Here is a 21,103-nt window from a genome sequence, read left to right on the forward strand (position 1 = left end):
GCTGTGGTCCCCGAGCCGATGAACAGCAGTCACAATTTACAGTGCACGAAGTTACGAATGTCATCCGTGGCGCCAAGTCACCCTAGGCTTTGGGCCCCGACGGAATCTATTCATCGATGCTGATAAATCTGGATCAACCTGGAGTCGAGTATCTTACGACTGTCCTTAACCTGTCTCTGAACGCTATTATAGTATCCGATGTCTGGAAGATGGACAGATTGATTCCGCTACTGAACCTAGCATGGGGGAGTCGTACAGACCGATCTCTCTTGTTCGCACCAGAAGCCAAAACACTTGAGGGACTACTCCTCCCGAACTTTGTTGAAAAATATACGAAAATTTCACAACGCATCAGCATGGATTTTGAAAATTGCACAGAACTACAACTGCACACATTTGCCGTGGCTTCAATCAGCCCAGGCCATGCGATGGGACGGTTCTCGTGGCACTGGGCCTATCGAGAGCATTCGACATGCCAGACTTTTAAAGGACATCACCAACATGTCCCCACAGCCAGGCCTGAATGGAGGGTCGTTAATTAGCTGTGTGGTTGCCATCCATTTTTGGAACTTAGGGATAAGAAGTCAAGACACAGACGAGTGAAACAGGGAGTTTCTCAAGGCAGGGTGATATCTCCGGCACTCTAGATGACATATACAGGGTGGCTGATGAAAGCCGCTACCAAAAAAAAATGTAATAACTTTTTTTCTATTTAATAATAATAATTTAATAATTAATTTAATTAATTAATTAATTAATTTAATTAATAATAATTTAATAATTAATTTAATAATTTAATTTAACATGAATAAAAGAAAAATGTATTCCATACACCGGAAAAAAAATGTAGCAATATTCATCATTGTAGCAATATTCATCAGCCACCCTGTAGATCGTATCATATGCGATCATATGTATCATAGATCGTATTATTGGGTTGCCCAAAAAGTAATTGCGGATTTTTCATATAGTCGGCGTTGACAAATTTTTTCACAGCTTGTGACTCTCTAATTGCATTCTTTCTTCTGTCAGTTATCAGCTGTTACTTTTAGCTTGCTTTAGAAAAAAAGTGTCAAAAAAGTATATTTGATTAAAGTTCATTCTAAGTTTTATTAAAAATGCATTTACTTTCTTTTAAAAAATCCGCGATTACTTTTTGGGCAACCCAATATATCTAAATATAGTCCGGTCTGAACCAAATTTATATAGCCGTGTTCGAGCGGCATACCGCAGTGTTACACCACTTTGAAGATAAGTTTTTACATGGCAAAGTACCTCACAAATGTTGCCAGGATTAAAAGCGAAATAAACCACCTTTCGTCAAAATCCGGTGAAAAATGCATACCCTATGCCCCATAGCAGCTATATCGAAATAGGTTCCGATTTAGACCAAATACTTATAAGTACAAGTTGCTATATCTAAAAACAAATCGATCTGAATCATATACGACACGGATGTCGAATAGCCCATCATAAGCCACTGTGTCAAATTTCAGTGAAATCGGATTATAAATGCGCCTATCATGGGTCCAAGACTTCCAATCGAGATATCGGTCTATATGGCAGTTATATCAAAATATGGCTGATTTGGGCCAAGTTTCAGAAAATTGTCGAAGAGTCTAACACAACTCACTGTCCCAAATTTAGGCGAAATCGGATAATAAATGCGCCTTAAATCGAGGCATCAGTCTATACGGCAGCTATATCCAAATCTGAACCGATCTGTGCCATATTGCAGAAGTATGTCGAGGGGCTTAATTTAACTCACTGCCCCAAATTTCGGCAACATCGGACAATAAATGCGCCTTTATGGGGACAAGACCTTAAATCGAAAGATCGGTCTATATGGCAGCTATATCCAACTCTGGACCGATCTAGGCAAAATTGAAGAAGGATGTCGAAGGGTCTAACACAAATCACTGTCCCAAATTTAAGCAAAATCGGTTAATAAATGTCGCTTTTATGGGCCCAAGACCCTAAATCGGCGGATCGGTGTATATGGCATCAATATCCAAATCTGGACCGATCGGGGCCAAATTTAATATGGATGTCGAAGGGCCTAACACAACTCTCGGTCCCAAATTTCAACAAAATCGGATAATAAATGTGGCTTTTATAGGCCTAAGACTCTAAATCGGCCGATCGGTCTATATGGGGGCTATATCAAGATATAGTCCGATATAGCCCATCTTCGAACATGACCTGTTTATGGACTAAAATAGAATCTGTTCCAAGTTTCAGCTCAATATCTCTTTTTTGAAAGACTGTAGCGTGATTTCAAAAGACAGACGGACACGGCTATCGTCTTAGATTTTTACGCTGATTTAGAATATGTATGTATACTTTATAGGGTCGGAAATCGATATTTCGATGTGTTGTAAACGGAATGACAAAATGAATATACCCCCATCCTTCGGTGGTGGGTATAAAAATGAAATTCCAACCACAAATGCTTTCGTAAATTGAACAAGTAAAAGCGTGCAAAGTTCGGCCGGCCGAATCTTATATACCCTCCACCATGGATCGCATATGTCGAGTTCTTTTCCCGGCATCTCTTCTTAGGCAAAACAAGAAGTAAAATAGAGAGATCGATTTATATGGGAGCTGTATCAGGCTATAGACCGATTCAGACCATAACTAACACATATATTGATGGTCATGAGAGGATCCGTCGTACAAAATTGCAGGCAAATCGGATGAAAATTGCGCTCTCTAGAGGCTCAAGAAGTCAAGACCCAAGATCGGTTTATATGGCAGCTATATCAGGTTATGAAGCGATTTGCACCATACTTGGCACAGTTGTTGGATATCATGACAAAACACGTCGTGCGAAATTTCATTCTAATCGGATAAGAATTGCGCCCCCTAGAGGCTCAAGAAGACAAGACCCAAGATCGGTTTATATGACAGCTATATCAGGTTATGAACCGATTTGAACCATACTTTGCACAGTTGTTGGATATCATAACTATCGGTTTATATGGCTGCTATGTCAAAACATGGACCGATATAGCCCATTTACAATCCCATCCGACCTACACTAATAAGAAGTATTTGTGCAAAATTTCAAGCGGCTGCTTTACTCCTTCGAAAGTTAGCGTGCTTTCGACAGACAGACGGACGGACATGGCTAGATCGACATAAAATGTCGCGACGATCAAGAATATATATACTTTATGGGGTCTCAGAGGAATATTTCGAGTAGTTACAAACAGAATGACGAAACTAGTATAACCCCATCCTATGGTGGAGGGTATAAAAATACGAAGCCAATCTCGGCCAAAATTTCAACAAATACAAATTATAACTCGTATATTCCCGAAACCAGTGAAAATGTTGTACACTTAAAGTGGACTTTTTTGTAGGGAGTTGAAAATGTTGTACACCTAAAGCGGACTTTTTTGTAGAGTTTTGAGCACTGTTCGACAAAAAAAATTTGAAAATCGGATCCTTAATGAAGATTTGGCAGCCCGAACAAAATTTTGAAATATGGAGGTGACCAGATTTATTGGCCTGCCAAGAGGCTCAAAGACAACCTAGGGCCTTGAAATTTTGCACGCGCTCTCGCTAAAATCTCAGCTCTCACCAAATTTCAGAGAGATATCTTCACATGGCATATTTTTTACTAGTTTTTTTCGATTTTCTTCCACTGTGTGTTCTTAGAATGAGTAAAGAAGCTCCAGCGAGGAAAAATTTGGAAGGCAAGCGCTGTGAAATACACAAACCGTGAGGAACAAAACTCTGATAGAAAGATTATATACTGAAAGGCATGTCGAAACTTGTTGTCAGAGATTGGAGCAGGTTTGCAGAAGATCGAGTTGCTTGGAAATCAATTTTTTTCGGTTAATGGGACAAATGTTCTGTCATAGCCAAGTACAGTAAACTTCGATTTCAGGCTGCTTCCTTAACTAAATCAAAACAACTTGTTTTTTAACTATTGGGTTGCCCAAAAAGTAAATGCGGATTTTTTAAAAGAAAGTAAATGCATTTTAATAAAACTTAGAATGAACTTTAATCAAATATACTTTTTTTACACTTTTTTCTAAAGCAAGCTAAAAGTAACAGCAGATAACTGACAGAAGAAAGAATGCAATCACAGAGTCACTAGCTGTGAAAAAATTTGTCAACGCCGACGATATGAAAAATCCGCAATTACTTTTTGGGCAACCCATATTTCCCAAATGGTTGAATATAATAAATAAATACTAGAACTTGGAACTTTTCTTAGTTTAGCATTTTTTAATTCATATTAATTACCAGTATCACATAATTATTATTAGTTGCACACTTACCCCATTTAAGGTTTTCACATTGTGCAGGGCATCTTGGGCTTTTAAGGCAGCACGGCGGGTATAAAATGTCACAAAACAACAACCTGTAAATAAATGAAAAAAGAAACAAAAACCATTTAGTAAAGCGAAACAAAAATCAGAAAAAAAGTGTTTCCCCCCTCCAAACAAAGACCAATAAATAAAGGAATAAAAAAGGGCATTATGGTTTGAAACGCACAAGAATGTTGTAGTATTCAATAATTTCATGCTCAGGGGCTTAAAATTGTTCAAACAATGGGAGAAGCACCCGTTACTAACTCTAAAATGAACACCACAAAGAAAAAAAAAAAACGAATATTAAAATTAAAAAATTTAAATAAAGGAGTCATGGTAGTTTCCCTTTTTGGCGCATTGCTACAAGAAAAAAAGGTCTGCGGCTGGCATATTTATTTATAAACTGTGGCCAAGTGAACTGTGCGTGCAAGCACAGACAGTCAAAAAGGTCACATTAGGTTAAACCTCATATACACATCACTTCACATATACAGACATACAATTTGTGATTGCTGTAAACATTTTGTTATCGGTCTAACGCTATAACAAAAAAGCCGTTTGTATCATCATATAAATTTCATTTGGAAATTATGAAAAAGCATAACGTGACGGTCGAAAGGCTGACAATAACTGCCCTGGGGATAATTTCTACAATCTTGACCAAATAATTCAAATCACGTTTGGGTGATTGTTGCCTTATTTCACAGGCAAGTGTTTGTTGATTGAATGTATTTTTTGGCCAAAAAAAAAAGGATGTTTTCGAAAAAAAGTTGAATCCCTTTTAGGTATTTAAGGAATCGAGTGTGATTTATGCTGTAAAGCCCCTTTTTCCAAGGGCTTAACAAATAAATGAAGAGAATTTTAAGAACGTAGTGAAGTGTATATGACCTTTGATAATAAGGAGATAAATTGGATAAGGCGAAAATTTGGTGTGAATAAAGTGAATTTGGAAAGATCAGTTGATAGCGAGCTTGGATTATCAGTGCAGGCATCGTTGCATCGGGGGCTGGGCCAGAGGCTTTGGTCCAAATACAGGATGTCTAAGCTAACCTAGTCCGAATACAGGCAGCCCAACCTAACCCTAATATTATGGCTTTGCTACAGCTTATTATAACTTGGGAATTTGTTTACAACACCAAGAAGAATAATACCAAGTAAAAAGGAGTTAAGTTCGGCCGGGTTGAACTTTGGATACCCACCACCTCGGTTATATATGTAAACCACGTTTCGTCAAAATCCGGTGAAAAATGCATACCTTATGCCCCATAGCAGCTATTTAGAAATTTGATCCGATTTAGACCAAATACTTATAAGTACAAGTCATTGTTCAATTGCGCCTTTTTTGAGGCCAAGACTTTAAATCGAGATATCGGTCTATATGACAGCTATATCAAAATCTGGACCAATTCAGAAAAATGTCGAACAGCCTAACACAACTCACAGTCCCAAATTTCGGCGAAAACGGACAATAAATGTGCCTTTAATGGCCCCAAAACCTTAAATCAAAAGATCAGTCTATATGGCAGCTATATCAAAATCTGAACCGATCTGAGCCAAATTAAAGAATGATGTCAAAGGGCCCAACACAACTCACTGTCCTAAATTGCAGCCAAATCGGATAATAAATGTGGCTTTATGGACATAAGACCCCAAATCGGCGGATCGGTCTATATGGCAGCTATATTAAAATCTGAACCGATCTGAGCCATATTGAAGAAGGATGTCGAAGGGCCTAACACAACTCACTGTCCCAAATTTCGGAGAGATCGGACAATAAATGCGCCTTTTATGGGCCCAAAACCTTAAATCGAGAGATCGGTCTATATGGCAGCTATATCCAAATCTAGACCGATTTGGGCTAAATTAAAGAAAGATGTCGCAGGGCCTAACACAACTCACTTTGCCAAATATCAGCAAAATCGGATAATAAATGTGGCTTTTATGGGCCCAAGACCCTAAATCAGCGGATCGGTCTATATGGCAGCTATATCCAAATCTAGACCGATTTGGGCCAAATTAAAGAAATATGTCGAAGGGCCTAACACAACTCACTGTCCTAAATTTCAGCCAAATCGGAGAATAAATGTGGCTTTTATGGGCCTAAGACCCTAGATCGTCGGATCGGTCTTTATGGTAGCTATATCCAAATCTAGACCGATCTGAGCCAAATTAAAGAGGTATGTCGAGGGGCCTTACACAACTCACTGTCCCAAGTTTCAGCAAAATCGGATAATAAATGTGACTTTTATGGGCCTAATACCCCAAATCGGCGGATCGGTCTATATGGCAGCTATATCCAAATCTAAACCGATCCGGGCAAAATTAAAGAAAAATGTAGAAGGGCCTAACACAACTCACTGTCCTAAATTTCAGCCAAATCGGATAATACATGTGGCTTTTATGGGCCTAAGGCCCTAGATCGGCGGATCGGTCTTTATGGCAGCTATATCCAAATTTGGACCGATCTGAGCCAAATTGAAGAGGGATGTTGAGGGGCCTAACACAACTCACCTTGCCAAATATCAGCAAAATCGGATAATAAATGTGGCTTTTATGGGCCCAAGACCCTAAATCAGCGGATCGGTCTATATGGCAGCTATATCCAAATCTAGACCGATTTGGGCCAAATTAAAGAAATATGTCGAAGGGCCTAACACAACTCACTGTCCTAAATTTCAGCCAAATCGGACAATAAATGTGGCTTTTATGGGCCGAAGACCCTAAATCGCCGTATCGGTCTATATGGCAGCTATATCCAAATCTATACCGATCTGTGCCAAATTGAAGAATAATGTCGATGGGCCCAACGCAACACACTGTCCCAAATTTCAGCAAAATCGGACAATAAAGGTGGTTTTTATGCGTTTAAGACCCCAAATCGGCGGATCGGTCTATATGTCAGCTATATATATATATATATATCCAAATCTAGACCGATCTGTGCCAAATTGAAGAAGGAGGTTGAAGGTCCAACACAACTCACTGTCCCAAATTTCAGCAAAATCGGTCAAAAATTGCGTCTTCCAGGGGCTCAAGAAGTCAAATCGGAAGATCGGTTTATGTGGGACCTATATGAGGATAAAGAGCGATTTAGACCGCAAGTGGCACAGTTGATGGAAGTCACAATAAAACACTATATGCTAAATTTTAGCCAAATCGTATGAAAACTGAGGCTTCCAAAGGCTCAAGCAGTCAAATCGAGAGATCGGTTTATATGGGAGCTATATCAGGTACTTGACCGATTTCGACCATACTTAACACAGATGTTGAAAATAATAACAGAACACTATGTGCAATTTTATGCCAAATCGGACAAGAATTGCGGCTTCCAGGGGCTCGAGAAGTCAAATCGGGAGATCGGTCCATACGGGAGCTATATCCAAATCTAAACCGATATGGCCCATTTGCAATTTCCAAGGACCTACATCAATATTAAGCAAAATTTCAAACCCCACTAAGGAACAGGGCCAAACTTCTCACATACCACTGAGTGCAGTCCGATTCAAGTTTAAGCTCAATGATAAGGGGCCTCCTTTTTATAGCCGAGTCCGAACGGCGTGCCGCAGTGCGACACCTCTTTGGAGAGAAGTTTTACATGGCATAGTACCTCACAAATGTTGCCAGCATTAGGAGGGGAAAACCACCGCTGAAAATTTTTCTAATGGTCTCGCCAGTATTAGAACCCAAACGTTCAGCGTCATAGGCGGACATGCTAACCTCTGCGCTACGGTGGCCTCCATCAGCAATATTAAGAATCTGTGTTAAATTTCAATTGGCTAGCTTTACGCGTTCGACCGTTATTGTGATTTCGACTGACTGACATGGCTAAATCGACTCGAGTACGCCACCTCTTTGTGGATAAGTTTTAACTTGGCATAGTACCTCACAAATGTGGTCAGCACTAATAGGAGGTAACCACCACTGAAAATTTATTTTCTGATGATCTCGCCAGGATTCGAACACAAGCGTTCAGCGTCATACGCGGACATACTAACTTCTGCGCTATGGTGGCTTTCTTTCTGTCTGTCTGTGTGTATGTTTGTCTGTCCGTCTGTCTGTCCATCTATCAGTGCGTTTCTTCTTGTCATTGAACGAAGCTTAACTTCTTTCTTAAGAAAAAGCACTACCTTTAAAAACAATAAAGTCAGCCTAATTCATGTTTTAGGGATACTTTTTATAAAACCTTATGAAAGCGGTAAATCTTAAAGCTTCATCTCTTAGTTATCAAGTTTTGTAAGGCAAGATATCTCGAAATATTGCATAAGTGACAGGTTAATCACCAATTAACCATTTCCTATGTTCTTCTCAGGATTTGCCACCAGGCTACCACGAAAATTCACAACTACCTCAAAGAAGTAAAAAAGTTCAGAATACTAAAATTGACGAATATTAAAATTGACGCCAAACAGACGGTTGAGTGTGGCCGCGGCTCCGTGTTGTTGTGGTGATTTTATATAAAACAAGCGTCCGTTCCTGTTTGTTGTCGCTGATATCAGTTCGTCTTTTGTTGCACCGTGTTTGTGAATGAAGGGAGCTGTTTCCTGCTTGTTGGTGAGCTGTTTTAATTGCTTTTTGTGAAAATAATTTTCGAGATTGCAAAACTCTTGACTGGAAGGGCAGCTGCTTTGAAAGAAAATAAATAAACATCAGCTGTGCTACTCTTTCAAACCTTTTTGTTGGACCTTGTCATCATTTCAACATATAATCGATTTAAGTGCCTGTTTCATCGATTGCTGAAACTCACAGTGCTGCCATTATACATTTCCTAAAGTGGTGCATAGTTTTAGGCGGTTCATAAAATCTTCCGCCTTATCCCATTACGAACCATTTCTAATCCTCAATCCCCTTTACACTTTACTATTTGCACCATGAGTGTCTCGCCAAAACCAAACAGCCGCAATGATGTGTTTGCTAAACCTATTGAGGCTGGTGCCGATGAACACGTATCTGGGGACGCCAGGGCACCCAAAAGAAATCGGGACAGCATTTTTCAACGATCCTTGGTTGGTAACATATCTAAAACGCCACGACTATCCGATTCACCTTTACGTATGATTCAACTTCTTGATGATCGTTTCGAGAAACTCTGCAGCCGATTTGAAGATCGCATGAAATCCTTACTTCGGGAGTCTGAGAATCGCCTTCTAAACGAGCTAGATAAAAAGCTTTGCGAATTAAGGACAGAAATCGCAGACATTAATGATAGAGTTAATAAACTTGAATCTGCTGCTCTAGAAATTGATCTTCTGAAGGGTGAGATCAAAGAATTAAAACTTCAGGCCCTTAGACAAGAAAATGCCTCAGTTGCAGCGGATGTACGTATAATTGGGGTACCGTTTCACGAAAATGAAAATCTATTTAACGTATTTGGGAAAATTTGTGCCAGCTGCAACATTCCTTCTCCCAAGCTCAAAACGATTCACCGTCTGAAGAATAGAAATAATACAAAAGAACGCAATTCACCAGATGCCGTTATTATTGCCACGTTTATGTCTCCTTATGACAAAAATTTCTTCCTGAAGTCACTGTCTGCTTTCAGGAAAAAAAATGGCAATTCCCTTTTGCTCCGTTTATTAGGTCTCGACTCGGATCACAAATTTTACATAAATGAGAACCTATCGAACACCAACTACAGAATACTTCAGGATGCTGTATCGCTAAAGAAGAAAAAACTTATTTACTCGGCGTTCACATTCAAGGGACTCGTGTTTGTTAAACATGGCCCCAACGATGATCCTGTAGTTATTGAACATGCTGACGCCCTAAATAGATTTCGGCATAACGAACTCTCACCGCATTTTGCTAATACCAACGTTCAGTAAATTTTTCAAACTTCACGGAAATTACACAATACTTTTTTCAAACTTTATAACTAGTTTTAAACCATTTTTTAAATTGTTTACCTATTTAATTTTAATATTTTATTTCTTTTATCACTATCTTCAATTTAACAACTTTTACAACATTAATTGTGATCATTTATTCCTCTGCAGCGATACTGATGGTAGAATTTTGATTTATTATTTTATCCTAAAATATGGCGAGCCTAGCTAACCATAACACTAGGGACTTGACGGCGAATATGATTAGAATTCTGGCAGGCCAACGGAGTGGTTTGAAGATATGTCACATTAACGCCCAAAGCCTGAATAATAAGATTGACGAATTCCGATTTATCTTTGAGAATTCAGGTTTGGATGCTATTTGCGTATCAGAGACGTGGCTGAAGGAGACTACTCCTGATTCTTTCATTGATCTTGTTGGGTATACTGTCTACAGGGCTGATAGACCACGCAGAGGAGGCGGCACAGCGATTTATGTCCGCGACAATCTGAGGACTCGCATTTGTGCCAGATCAGTGGCTGATGATAGCATTGAATATGTGTTTATAGAATTATCTGCCACGGAAAGGAAGCTATTACTTGGTTGTGTCTATAGGCCAAATAACAATATTGACATACAACCATTCTTGGAAGTAGTGGAACACCTTACGATTACCTACCCGGATGTCATTATTGCAGGGGATCTAAATTCCAACATTCTTTTGGACTCAAGTCTCACAGCCCAGATGTCTTCATTGGGCTTATTACCTTTCAACACATCCATGCCGACTCATTTTTCGTCCAGTTCCAGTACCCTCCTTGATTTGCTTTTTGTCAGTGAGATTTCTAAAGTTTCATTGTATGACCAACTGTCCGCATCGTGCTTCTCCAACCATGACTTGATTTTTCTGTCTTACAACTTTGAGATCCTTGGAAGGGAGGAGTCTTACTCATATAGAGATTTCAATAGTCTGGACCACGAAGCCTTACCTTCTTTGATTTCTGATATCGATTGGAGTCTGCTATACCGCATGGAATCGATAGACGATCAGGTGAACTTTTTATCTAGAAATGTGTGCGCTGTCCAAGATTTTGTGCTCCCGATCAAAATGAGACAAATTTGTTCGAAGACTAAACCTTGGTTTTCGGCAGATATTCGTGTTGCAATTGAGTCCCGAAACACTGCATACCGTAGATGGAAACGTTTTAGGACGTCGCACCTACGAGAGGAATATCGCTCCAACAGATCCCGTGTCAATAAGTTGATAAGAGCTGCCAAGATCAATTACTACCTCAGACGTTTTACCTCTGCGATCGGTTCGAGGAAGACTTGGAAGACCATTCACGACATTGGTATCGGTCGCAGATCCCCCGATAACATCACTGATGTGGATGTGGACCAGCTTAATGCTACTTTCACCAATATTCCAACAAACCCCATAGATCCTAGTTTCTATGACTTTGAGTTGACTCTTGGGGATCGTCACAGTGAAGGTTTTGAATTTTCGGGTATAGAACAGAACGATGTGGTACTTGGTTTCTCCATGGTGAAGTCAAATGCAGTTGGATTCGACGGCATTGAACCAAGATTTCTCAAGGTACTATTACCATTTATTTTGCCATACATTACCCACATTTTTAACAGCATTTTGACCAGAAGTTCATTTCCGGTGGCATGGAAGTACGCTAAAGTTATACCCTTACCCAAGAATTGTAGGGAGTTTCGGCCCATCTCCATTTTGTGTTTTCTGTCCAAAGTCTTTGAGAAGATAATGTATAGACAGATATTTTCGTATATAAATGAGAACTCTCTTTTATATGAGAAGCAGTCAGGTTTCCGTCCCGGACGTAGTTGTATAAGTGCTCTAGCAGATGTGGTGGAGGATATCAGGAGTAACTTGGAGAATGACGAATTGAATTTGCTTGTTCTCCTCGACCATTCAAAGGCATTCGATACGGTCGATCACACTATGTTGGCAGCAAAATTAAAAAACCTGTTTCATTTCTCGTCTTCGTCTGTTCGTTTAATCATGTCATATCTCTCCAATCGTACCCAATCCGTGGTTTCGAAGTCATCAGTTTCTAGTCCCTTGCCTGTTATTCGAGGAGTGCCCCAGGGTTCAATCTTGGGCCCTATTCTATTCTCTTTATATAGCAACGACCTGCCAGACCAGCTCTCATTTTGTAAGACCCACATGTATGCTGATGATGTGCAGGTCTATATAAGTAGCACGAAGGAATGCTTAGACGACCATGTCAGGATGCTGAACCATGACCTGTCCAGAATTTATGAATGGGCAAATGCTAATGGCTTGTGCCTTAATCCTCTCAAGTCGAAGTGCATGGTTATTAAGAAAAGGGTTTCACGTTTCACTTGCGATCCTGTTGTTGTTGTTGCTAATGAGAGGTTAGAGATCGTGGCTCGTGCAAAGAACCTGGGGGTGACTTTCAACAGTACCTTGTCGTGGACAGACCATATTAATGCTGCTGTTGGTCAAGGGTATTCAAAGCTTCGCTCGCTTTGGTCCACTCAACAACTTACTCCTCTTTGGGTAAGAATACTTTTGGCAAAGTCATATATTATACCTAGCCAACTCTACGGTTGTGAGCTATTTGCAAACTGTGATTCTCGAAGCAGTCGTAAGATCGATACTTTCTTCAACAGTGTGGTACGCTATGTATATGGTCTTCGTCGACAAGACTCCACTTTCCGTTTCTCCAGATCCTTATATGGTGTATCATTTCGTGATGTTTTGCTCATGAGGTCATTGACCTTTTTACATAGGATAATATATACACAGGCACCATCTCATTTATTTGAGAGAATCAGATTTGCAAGGTCGAACCGAGGAAACAAATTGATTCCAATGATACACCGTAGCTTAGTCTCTCAATGGCATCTATTTATATTCGCCGTTCAGCTCTGGAACTCTCTCCCGCACGACCTTCAAACCATCAGTAACGTTGTAACATTTAAAGGTAAATTACTAGATCACTTTAGGGATTCTAGATAAGTCTTTTTAAAAATAAATATGTCAAGTGTTAATTTTGATTTGTGAGCGGTAACTAATTGTATACCAATATTTTTCTTATTTTTGATTTATTACTCAAATTAACATCCTATTTATATTTTGTTAGTTTCAAGCTTATTATATTTGATTTTTTTTTTCTTTTTTTTACATTTATTTATTTATACTTTGTCTAACATTGTAACTTTAAAAGGATTAATTTCCCGTACTATAATCATAAGAACATGCGTTCTTGTTGTGCGGGTGTCAATAAATTACAAATTACAAATTACAAAATTACAAATTACTACTTACGATATCCTTTCTATACTTCTTGTCTATTGCCAGTCTCATTTCTTATATAATAACTTAACCTAGAATTTTCCAAGACCAGCATGTGTTTCTGGCCATTTCATTACTTTAGTAGAACCTTTCACAAAATCAACAGGACATTATCCTTTTGTAGCCATAGAAATGTGAAAATATATGTGTATGTGTGTGTGTGTGCGTATGTCTATTATTTCTGTGTACTTATGCTCATCCACTGCTTCTTCTTAGGGTATCTGTTAACTTCTTAGATGCATAACAAACGAACAGGACATCATTGATTATGATCATTCGTAGAATATCCACAAGAACAACAGCAGGAGCTTAAGCAGCAAAATCAACAACAAGAGTAGAACAGCAGCATCAGCTCACCATTATTGTGGGCCACACGATACACAGTACAATCATTCTGTATCTGGGGAATGTGTGTGTTATGTTCGCGTGACAAGTTAGCAGAAGCGGAAACGAAATAGGTGTAGATGTAATTAAGGGCCTAAAATACACGTAATAGGTTGGGGGACATATTAATTTTGTAGTTTTTCAAAATTTCCCACGAGCATTCCATTGAGGAACAGCGGCAAGCTTCTCACATGTCACATAGTGCTGTCCGATTCAAATTTGAGCTCAATGACAAGGGACCTCCTTTTTATAGCAGAGTCAGAACGGCATGCCACTACTCACAAAATCCCAAATTGTTTTTCATACCACGCCCCCAAGTGGATTCATGTCTGGTAATTTATCCCCACCTAAGTGCCGATGTTTGTTAGTTGCGAAAGCCGGGCAATGGAAATAGGAAATACTCCAGCTTCTCATCATCATCCCCACATGCCTTACACATGCTATCACTTGCTGCACCGATTTTGGATAAGTGAGCTCGTAGTCGTATATGTCCCAGTATGATGCTGAAAGCTATGCTGGCCTCCTTTTAACTTCCTTTCAGTACTAGCCTCGTCTTCTGACGGTCCGAATAACCCTATAGAATTTTCGTCGTCCACCCGACCGATTTGCTGTTCCACAGTATTACTTGCACGTTCGTCACCCATCCCTTTAACTCGGACTGCGTCGACCCGAAGGGCTTCGGATTTAACAAATTTATTGACGGCAGTCCTCGGGCTCGCGCTACCAATTCGTCTGCTCTTTCATTCCCCTTTACTCCGCTATGGCTCAAACGATGCGGATCTTGTCATCTTACAGTCCAAGATTGTTCGTGACCTTATCGTTCTGGTCAGTTTACCGTCCGTGAAGATGTTTACACTAGAGCTGGCAAAATATCGATAATCGTAACATTCGATATTTCTAACAATAAAAATCGATCGAATATATGCTATCGTTAATTTCCCATCACCCATATTTCAAATGACTTTAAGAAGTAATAATCAGGATACCGATTTATATCAAGCGATATCAATGCACATATCGAATAAAACAAATGAATTTAATAACATCAGTTGGATGTTATAAGAGAAAAGATTGTACAAAATTTTAGACCGATCAGGTGAAAATTGCGCCCTCTATAGGCGAAATTTAACTTATAGGATATATTCAGTGTCGAATCGTTTTTTATACCCACCACCATAGGATGGGGGTATAGTAATCCAGTCATTCCGTTGTAACACCTCGAAATATTGATCTGGGATCCCATAAAGTAAATATTTTCTGGATAGTCTCGACATTCTTATTCGATCTAGCCATGTCCGTCTGTCGGTTCAAATCACGATAGCGGTCGAACGCGTAAAGCTAGACACTTAAAATGTTGCACAGACTTTTAATATTGGTGTAGGTCGTTGGAGATTGCATATGGGTTATATCGGTTCAGATTTAGATATAGCTCCCATATAAACCGATCTCCCGATTTGACTTCTTGAGCCCCTTGAAGCCACGATTCTTGTCCGATATGGCTGCAATTTTGTACGTTGTGTTCTGTTATGACCTCCAACAACTGCGCTATGTAACCGAAAACCTGATATTGCTTCTATATAAACCGACCTCGCGATTTGACTTTTTGAGCCACTGGAAGCTTAAATTTTCATCCGATTTAGCTGAACTTTTGCACATATTGTTCCGATGTGACTTCCAAGACCTGTAGCAAGTACCGTCCAAATCAGTCTATAACCTTTTTAGCTGCCATATAAACCGTTCTCCCGATTTGACATCTATAGGCCTTGAAAGCCTAAATGTGACTTCCAACACCTGCGTTAAGTACCGCCCAAATCGCTCTTTAACCTAATACAGAAGTCCCGATTTGACTTCTTTACACATGGTGTCCTGTTATGTCTCTCAACAACTGCGTGAAGTACGATCCAAATCGGTCTATAACCAGATATAGCTGCCATATTTTAGAATTAGTCCATGGTGGTGGGTTCCCAAGATTTGTCCCGGCCGAACTTAGCACGGTTTTACTTGTTTTTGTTCAATTGTACAAAAAAAAATTAACTTTGTCGATAGTATCGTTAGGTAAAATATCAATCGATGTTCAGACAAAAAAATATATAGATAGTGACGTCGATACTCGACGTGTAAACTACAGCTGGCAACTGTGCTAAGTACAGTCTAATCGCCCAGATCTTCGCCTTGAGGACCGTATTATGGTCAGGCAGACTCAGTCCCTGGGTTCTCAGGCCCGCTCTGTCCTTTAGCCTTAATCCATCTGTGTAGCATGATCTTCCAGATAGCAATACCAGAAATCCATCAATCCAAGTCGCTGGCAGCAGTGTTTCGCACTCGATAACAAGTGTCGTCTCAGATATTCGGTCAAACCTCTTTCTTTCCTTCGATTATGCTACAATGGTACGACCCACTCCTATCCTCTATCCATTCTCTCGTCGCCTTAAGTCTCATAGCCGCAGTGGCTACCTCACCCTAAATCTGTCTATGGGTCGAATATCTAGAATAGTCTCATCCTTGCATTGCACTTTTCCCCATCGCAGTCCGACAAACTACTGAGGCGTAAGTAAGTATTGGCCTAATCACGCTCGTGAAGAGCCAGTGGACTATCCTCGGATTCAGCCCCCATTACGAGCCTACGCCTTCATAATATCCCACATCTGTGAGCCTTTTATGAACGCTTTTGAATGTGTCACACTTCCAATTGAGTTTCCTGTCCAAGATCACTCCTAAATATTAGACCTTGTCAGATATCGTTATCGTTCTATTGAGGAAAGGTGGTGTACCAAATTGGCCCACTTTCGTCTTTCTCATGAACAGGCAGATTTTAGTTTTTTCTGGGTTAATATTCACACCCCTATGTCTAACCCACTCGTATGCGATCTGTAAGTCGCTTTCTGCCTTCTGCATAGCTAATTCGGATGTTTATCTCTCAGAAGTATTATAACTTCGTTTGCGTTTCAGACGGGTTCAAATCCCAGCTCAGTCAGCGTTAGTAGAAGGTTATTTATGGTAGTCATCCATGGGAGTGGCGATAAAACACGAATGACTTAAGCTGTTCTAGGCCTCCTTTACCGAAAATTCCGTAATAAAAATCCTGCAGTCAACCTCATTATTGCAAGATTCCAGTGACATCACCACGCACAGTGTTGCTCCGGTGAACAAAAATGCGAAAATCAAATATTAAAATTATTGTGATATTTTTTACTAATCTTTTAAAAAGTCATAACAGAACACCACATGCAAAATTTCATACAAATCGGATACAAATTGCGGATTGTAAGAAGTCATATCGGCATATCGGTTTATATGGAAGCTATCAGGTTATTGACCGATTTTGACGGTACTTGGCACAGTTGGAGGAAGTCGTACCAGAACACTATGTGGAAAATTTGAACCACAAAAATTGCGACTTCCAGGGGCTCAAGAAATCAAATCGTTAGATCGGTTTATATAGGACCTATATATAGACCATTGGACGGTACTTAACACATTTTAGCCAAATCGGATGAAAATTGCACCCTCCGGAGGCTCAAGATATCAGATTGGGAGATCGGTTTATATGGGCACTATAGAAGGGTATAGACCGAATAGGGCCATACTCGTGGTAGTTGTTAAGGAGGAGGAGTAAAGCTAGCCGCTTTGAAGGAGAAAAGCTAGCCGCTTAAAATTTTGTACAAATACTTCTTATCAGTCTAGGTCGGTTGGGATTGTAAATGGGCCAAATCGGTCCATGTTTTGATATAACTGCCATATAAACGGATCTTGGGTCTTGACTTCTTGAGCCTCTTGAGGGCACTATTTTCATCCGATTTCACTGAAATTTTGCCCGTAGTGTTTTGGTATCACTTCCAACAACTGTGTTAAATATGATTCAAATCGGTTTATACTCTGGTATAGCTGTCATTTAACCGATCTTAGATCTTGACTGATCTTGAGAGCGCAATTCTCATCCGATTTGGCCGAAATTTTGCATGAGGTGTTCTGTTATGACTGCAAATAACTGTGCTAAGTATGGCGCAAATCAGTAAATAACCTAATATAGCTGCCATATAAACCGATCTGGGGTCTTGACTTCTATAGCCTCTAGAGGGCGCAATTATCATCCTATTTGGCAGAAATTTTGTACAACGGCTTCTCTCATGACCTTCAACATACGTGTCTAATATGGTCTGAATCGATCAATAGCTTGAACCACCTCCCATATAAACCTTTCTCCCGATTTGACTTCTTGAGCCCCTATAAGTTGTAATTCTTATCCGAATGGACTGAAATATTACACAATGACTTCTACAATGTTTAGCATTCAATACATTTATGGTCTGAATCGGACTAGAACTTGATAAAGGTCCAATGGCATAGCAGTTCTTATTCATTATTCTTTGTTTGCCTAAAAAAAGATACCGCTCAAAGAACTTGACAAACGCTATCCATGGTGGAGGGTATATAAGATTCGGCCCGGCCGAACTTAGCACGCTCTCACTTGTTTCTATTTCTCTCTACTGTTTTGCACAACTCTGCTGTCCAAGCTATACCGAGCTAGAATGTACACAAACTTTCAAAAGCTGTTACCATGAACTTTTATGCAACTCTTTTTTTGGCCCCAAATATTTAGGCCTATGGAGTTCCACAACTTTTAGAATGTGAGCTCACGTTGAGAGTTAATATATATACGTCATAACGAGTATCTGTACAACATGATGTGTCTGCATGGGCTTTGTATGCGTGTTCTGTGAATGCCTTTTCAATATTATCGTTGTTGGTTTTGTAGCTTTGGCTGCTGCTGGTGATGTTGCTGTTGTTATCTGTATTATATTAAGTCGGGGAGGGATGGATACTGATTTATTTAAGTTCGATTAATTCGTTTCCTGTACGTGTTCTTTCGCTTGTTCATTTCAGTATCAAATCGATACGGACATGCCTGCAGCTATTCTCAGCTGAATGCGTATTGTGCTATCTCAGTGTGTAGCTGTGTATGGTGGGAACTGTGAGTTTATAAAAAAGGATTCATTTAAGGTGTTCACAATATGGAGCTTGTCTATGTTGGAAACTGTTTAAGAGCTCTACTACCACTACTACGAAACATACAACAAACTGCAAAGAGTCGTAGAAGGATACAGATTAGTGCTAACAAAACAAATGATGATTATCTGTAGCTGGCAACTAAGTTGAAGACTTTTGTTGGCCATTCTTTTTTTGCGGGAAATTGGAAATCCCTGAATGAATGTTGGAGTATAAAAGTTGCAAAAAAAAAAAGAAGAGCATACGCCAAGTTCCCAAAAGCTCGATATGATAAAGGCGTATAATTAATTAATACAACAAATGAAGGAATTAGAGGGCGAAAAACAAGTGGAGAAAATGGAAAATTGAAACAAAAGTGCAAATATACTGGAAGATATTACTCAAGGCAAAGACATTACTCAAGGCGATTTTATAATAAACTAGCAGAGCTCGGCCTGCTCTGCTGCGCCCGATAATGCCACGTTGGAAAGAAGTACTCTAAATTTGGAAATTTCTGCTTAATTTCAGTTGAAAATGTATTCCAGTGGATTTTTCTACTCTCAGATACACAAAAACCCCAATAAAAGTCCTGTTTAAGCGTATAGTGGATCCACAGACACTTGGTCTCAAAAGGGGAAGACCATTTCGTGCTCTACTCCCAAATAGCTTTCAATTAAGATCCATACTGCCATGGTTGGTAAATATGTCCGATTTGGGGTTTTTTTGGGGGTGGGGTGACCCACGAAACACTTCGTCCCACAATTGGATATCAGATTCGTTTTCTACTCCAACGGCCGCAACGAAGTCTTACCGAAGATAAATGCTGTATGATCAATTTTGAACCCTCTGCCCTCTTTCTGTTCATATTGGCTTCTCTAAATTAGCGCCATTTACAGGCTGTTTTCAATTGGATCAACAAAATCCATTTGAAAACGGCCAGTAGATGGCGCTAACTTAAATGTTAGTGTTACTACTCGCTTGGAGTGGCTTAACGCCCATAACATTGATACTCATGTGGTAGTTGTCTATAGATGACCACCTATTAAATGGTCATCATTTAGTCTTTTTTTTAAATCAAATCAAAATGCCATATTAAAAGATTTTCTGTGTTAAAGAACTAACTTACTATTAAACAATGTAAAACTTTTGAACAAAAAAGTGTTGCCAACAGAGCGTCCTCGTCTTGTCTATCGGTGAGCTAAAAATGGTTGCATTCTTAACGTTAAGGTTTGAAACTCCTCCTATCACGCTGAACGTCATAATTTTTGGGATATGGTGGCTTACATTTATTTGTATCGCCACACATTAAATAAATCACACAGTGTCCTGTTAGGTCGACTGTTTTGGGGTGCAGAATTAAAATATCAGATTCGCAGTCTACAACCTTATACCTTTAATTAAACCCCCATTATTGTCATGATTGGTATATACAGCCGTTTGGTGGAGGGCGTCTATATTAGGGCTGTGCGCCACACTCCTTCTGCCACTTGAGCACATGTTTGAATGACGCACTCTGCTCATAAATATCTAGCGTTTGATCCCTCATTTGTTTTAATTGGTCAAATAATCTATTGGAGGCGATTTTTGGAGGTAAAGCGCCACCAGATTCTTGGAGACAGAATTTAATGTCATATTCGTAAACAACTCCTAAACACCTTTCATTTGAATTTTATATAGCTATGATCGAGTAAAATACCCATTTGTGGGGCTTTTTTGGTGGTGGGGCGACCCGCAAATACTTAGACATTATTTTTTATGTCATATTCGTAATCAACTCTCGAATACCTTTCATTTGAGTCCCATATTGATATGTACGTCCAATATGTTTGTTTGGGGAACTTTTAAGGTTGGAGTGGCCCCTGGGTTCCTTGGACCTAACTTTTAAGACCATATTCTACTCTCTGATACCTGTCATTTCATTTCATTTAATTTATTTAATTCATTTCATTCATTTCATTCATTTCATTCATTTCATTCATTTCATTCATTTCATTCATTTCATTCATTTCATTCATTTCATTCATTTCATTCATTTCATTCAATTCATTCGTTTCATTCATATAATTCAATTCATTCGTTTCATTCATATAATTCATTTCATTCATTGCATTCATTTCATTCATTTCATTCATTTCATTCATTTCATTCATTTCATTCATTTCATTCATTTCATTCATTTCATTCATTTCATTCATTTCATTCATTTCATTCATTTCATTCATTTCATTCATTTCAT

General features: G+C 39.3%; 1 protein-coding gene across 10 annotated transcripts in view; it reads right to left on the reverse strand.

Annotated features, from left to right (window-relative positions):
- LOC106082527 (CUGBP Elav-like family member 2) overlaps nucleotides 1–21,103 on the reverse strand; it is a 632,612-nt gene that overhangs the window by 225,385 nt on the left and 386,124 nt on the right. For all 10 annotated transcript variants that reach the window (XR_009397811.1, XR_009397808.1, XR_009397814.1 and 7 more), the window contains one exon: nucleotides 4,293–4,375. Coding sequence is in view for 1 of the 10 variants with exons in the window: in XM_013245088.2 (XP_013100542.2) it covers nucleotides 4,293–4,375 (83 nt within the window). In the remaining 9 variants the exon portion in view is untranslated. The remainder of the gene's footprint in view (nucleotides 1–4,292; nucleotides 4,376–21,103) is intronic.

This window comes from Stomoxys calcitrans, chromosome 3, assembly GCF_963082655.1.
Source record: "Stomoxys calcitrans chromosome 3, idStoCalc2.1, whole genome shotgun sequence".
Taxonomy (NCBI): Eukaryota; Metazoa; Arthropoda; class Insecta; order Diptera; family Muscidae; genus Stomoxys; species Stomoxys calcitrans.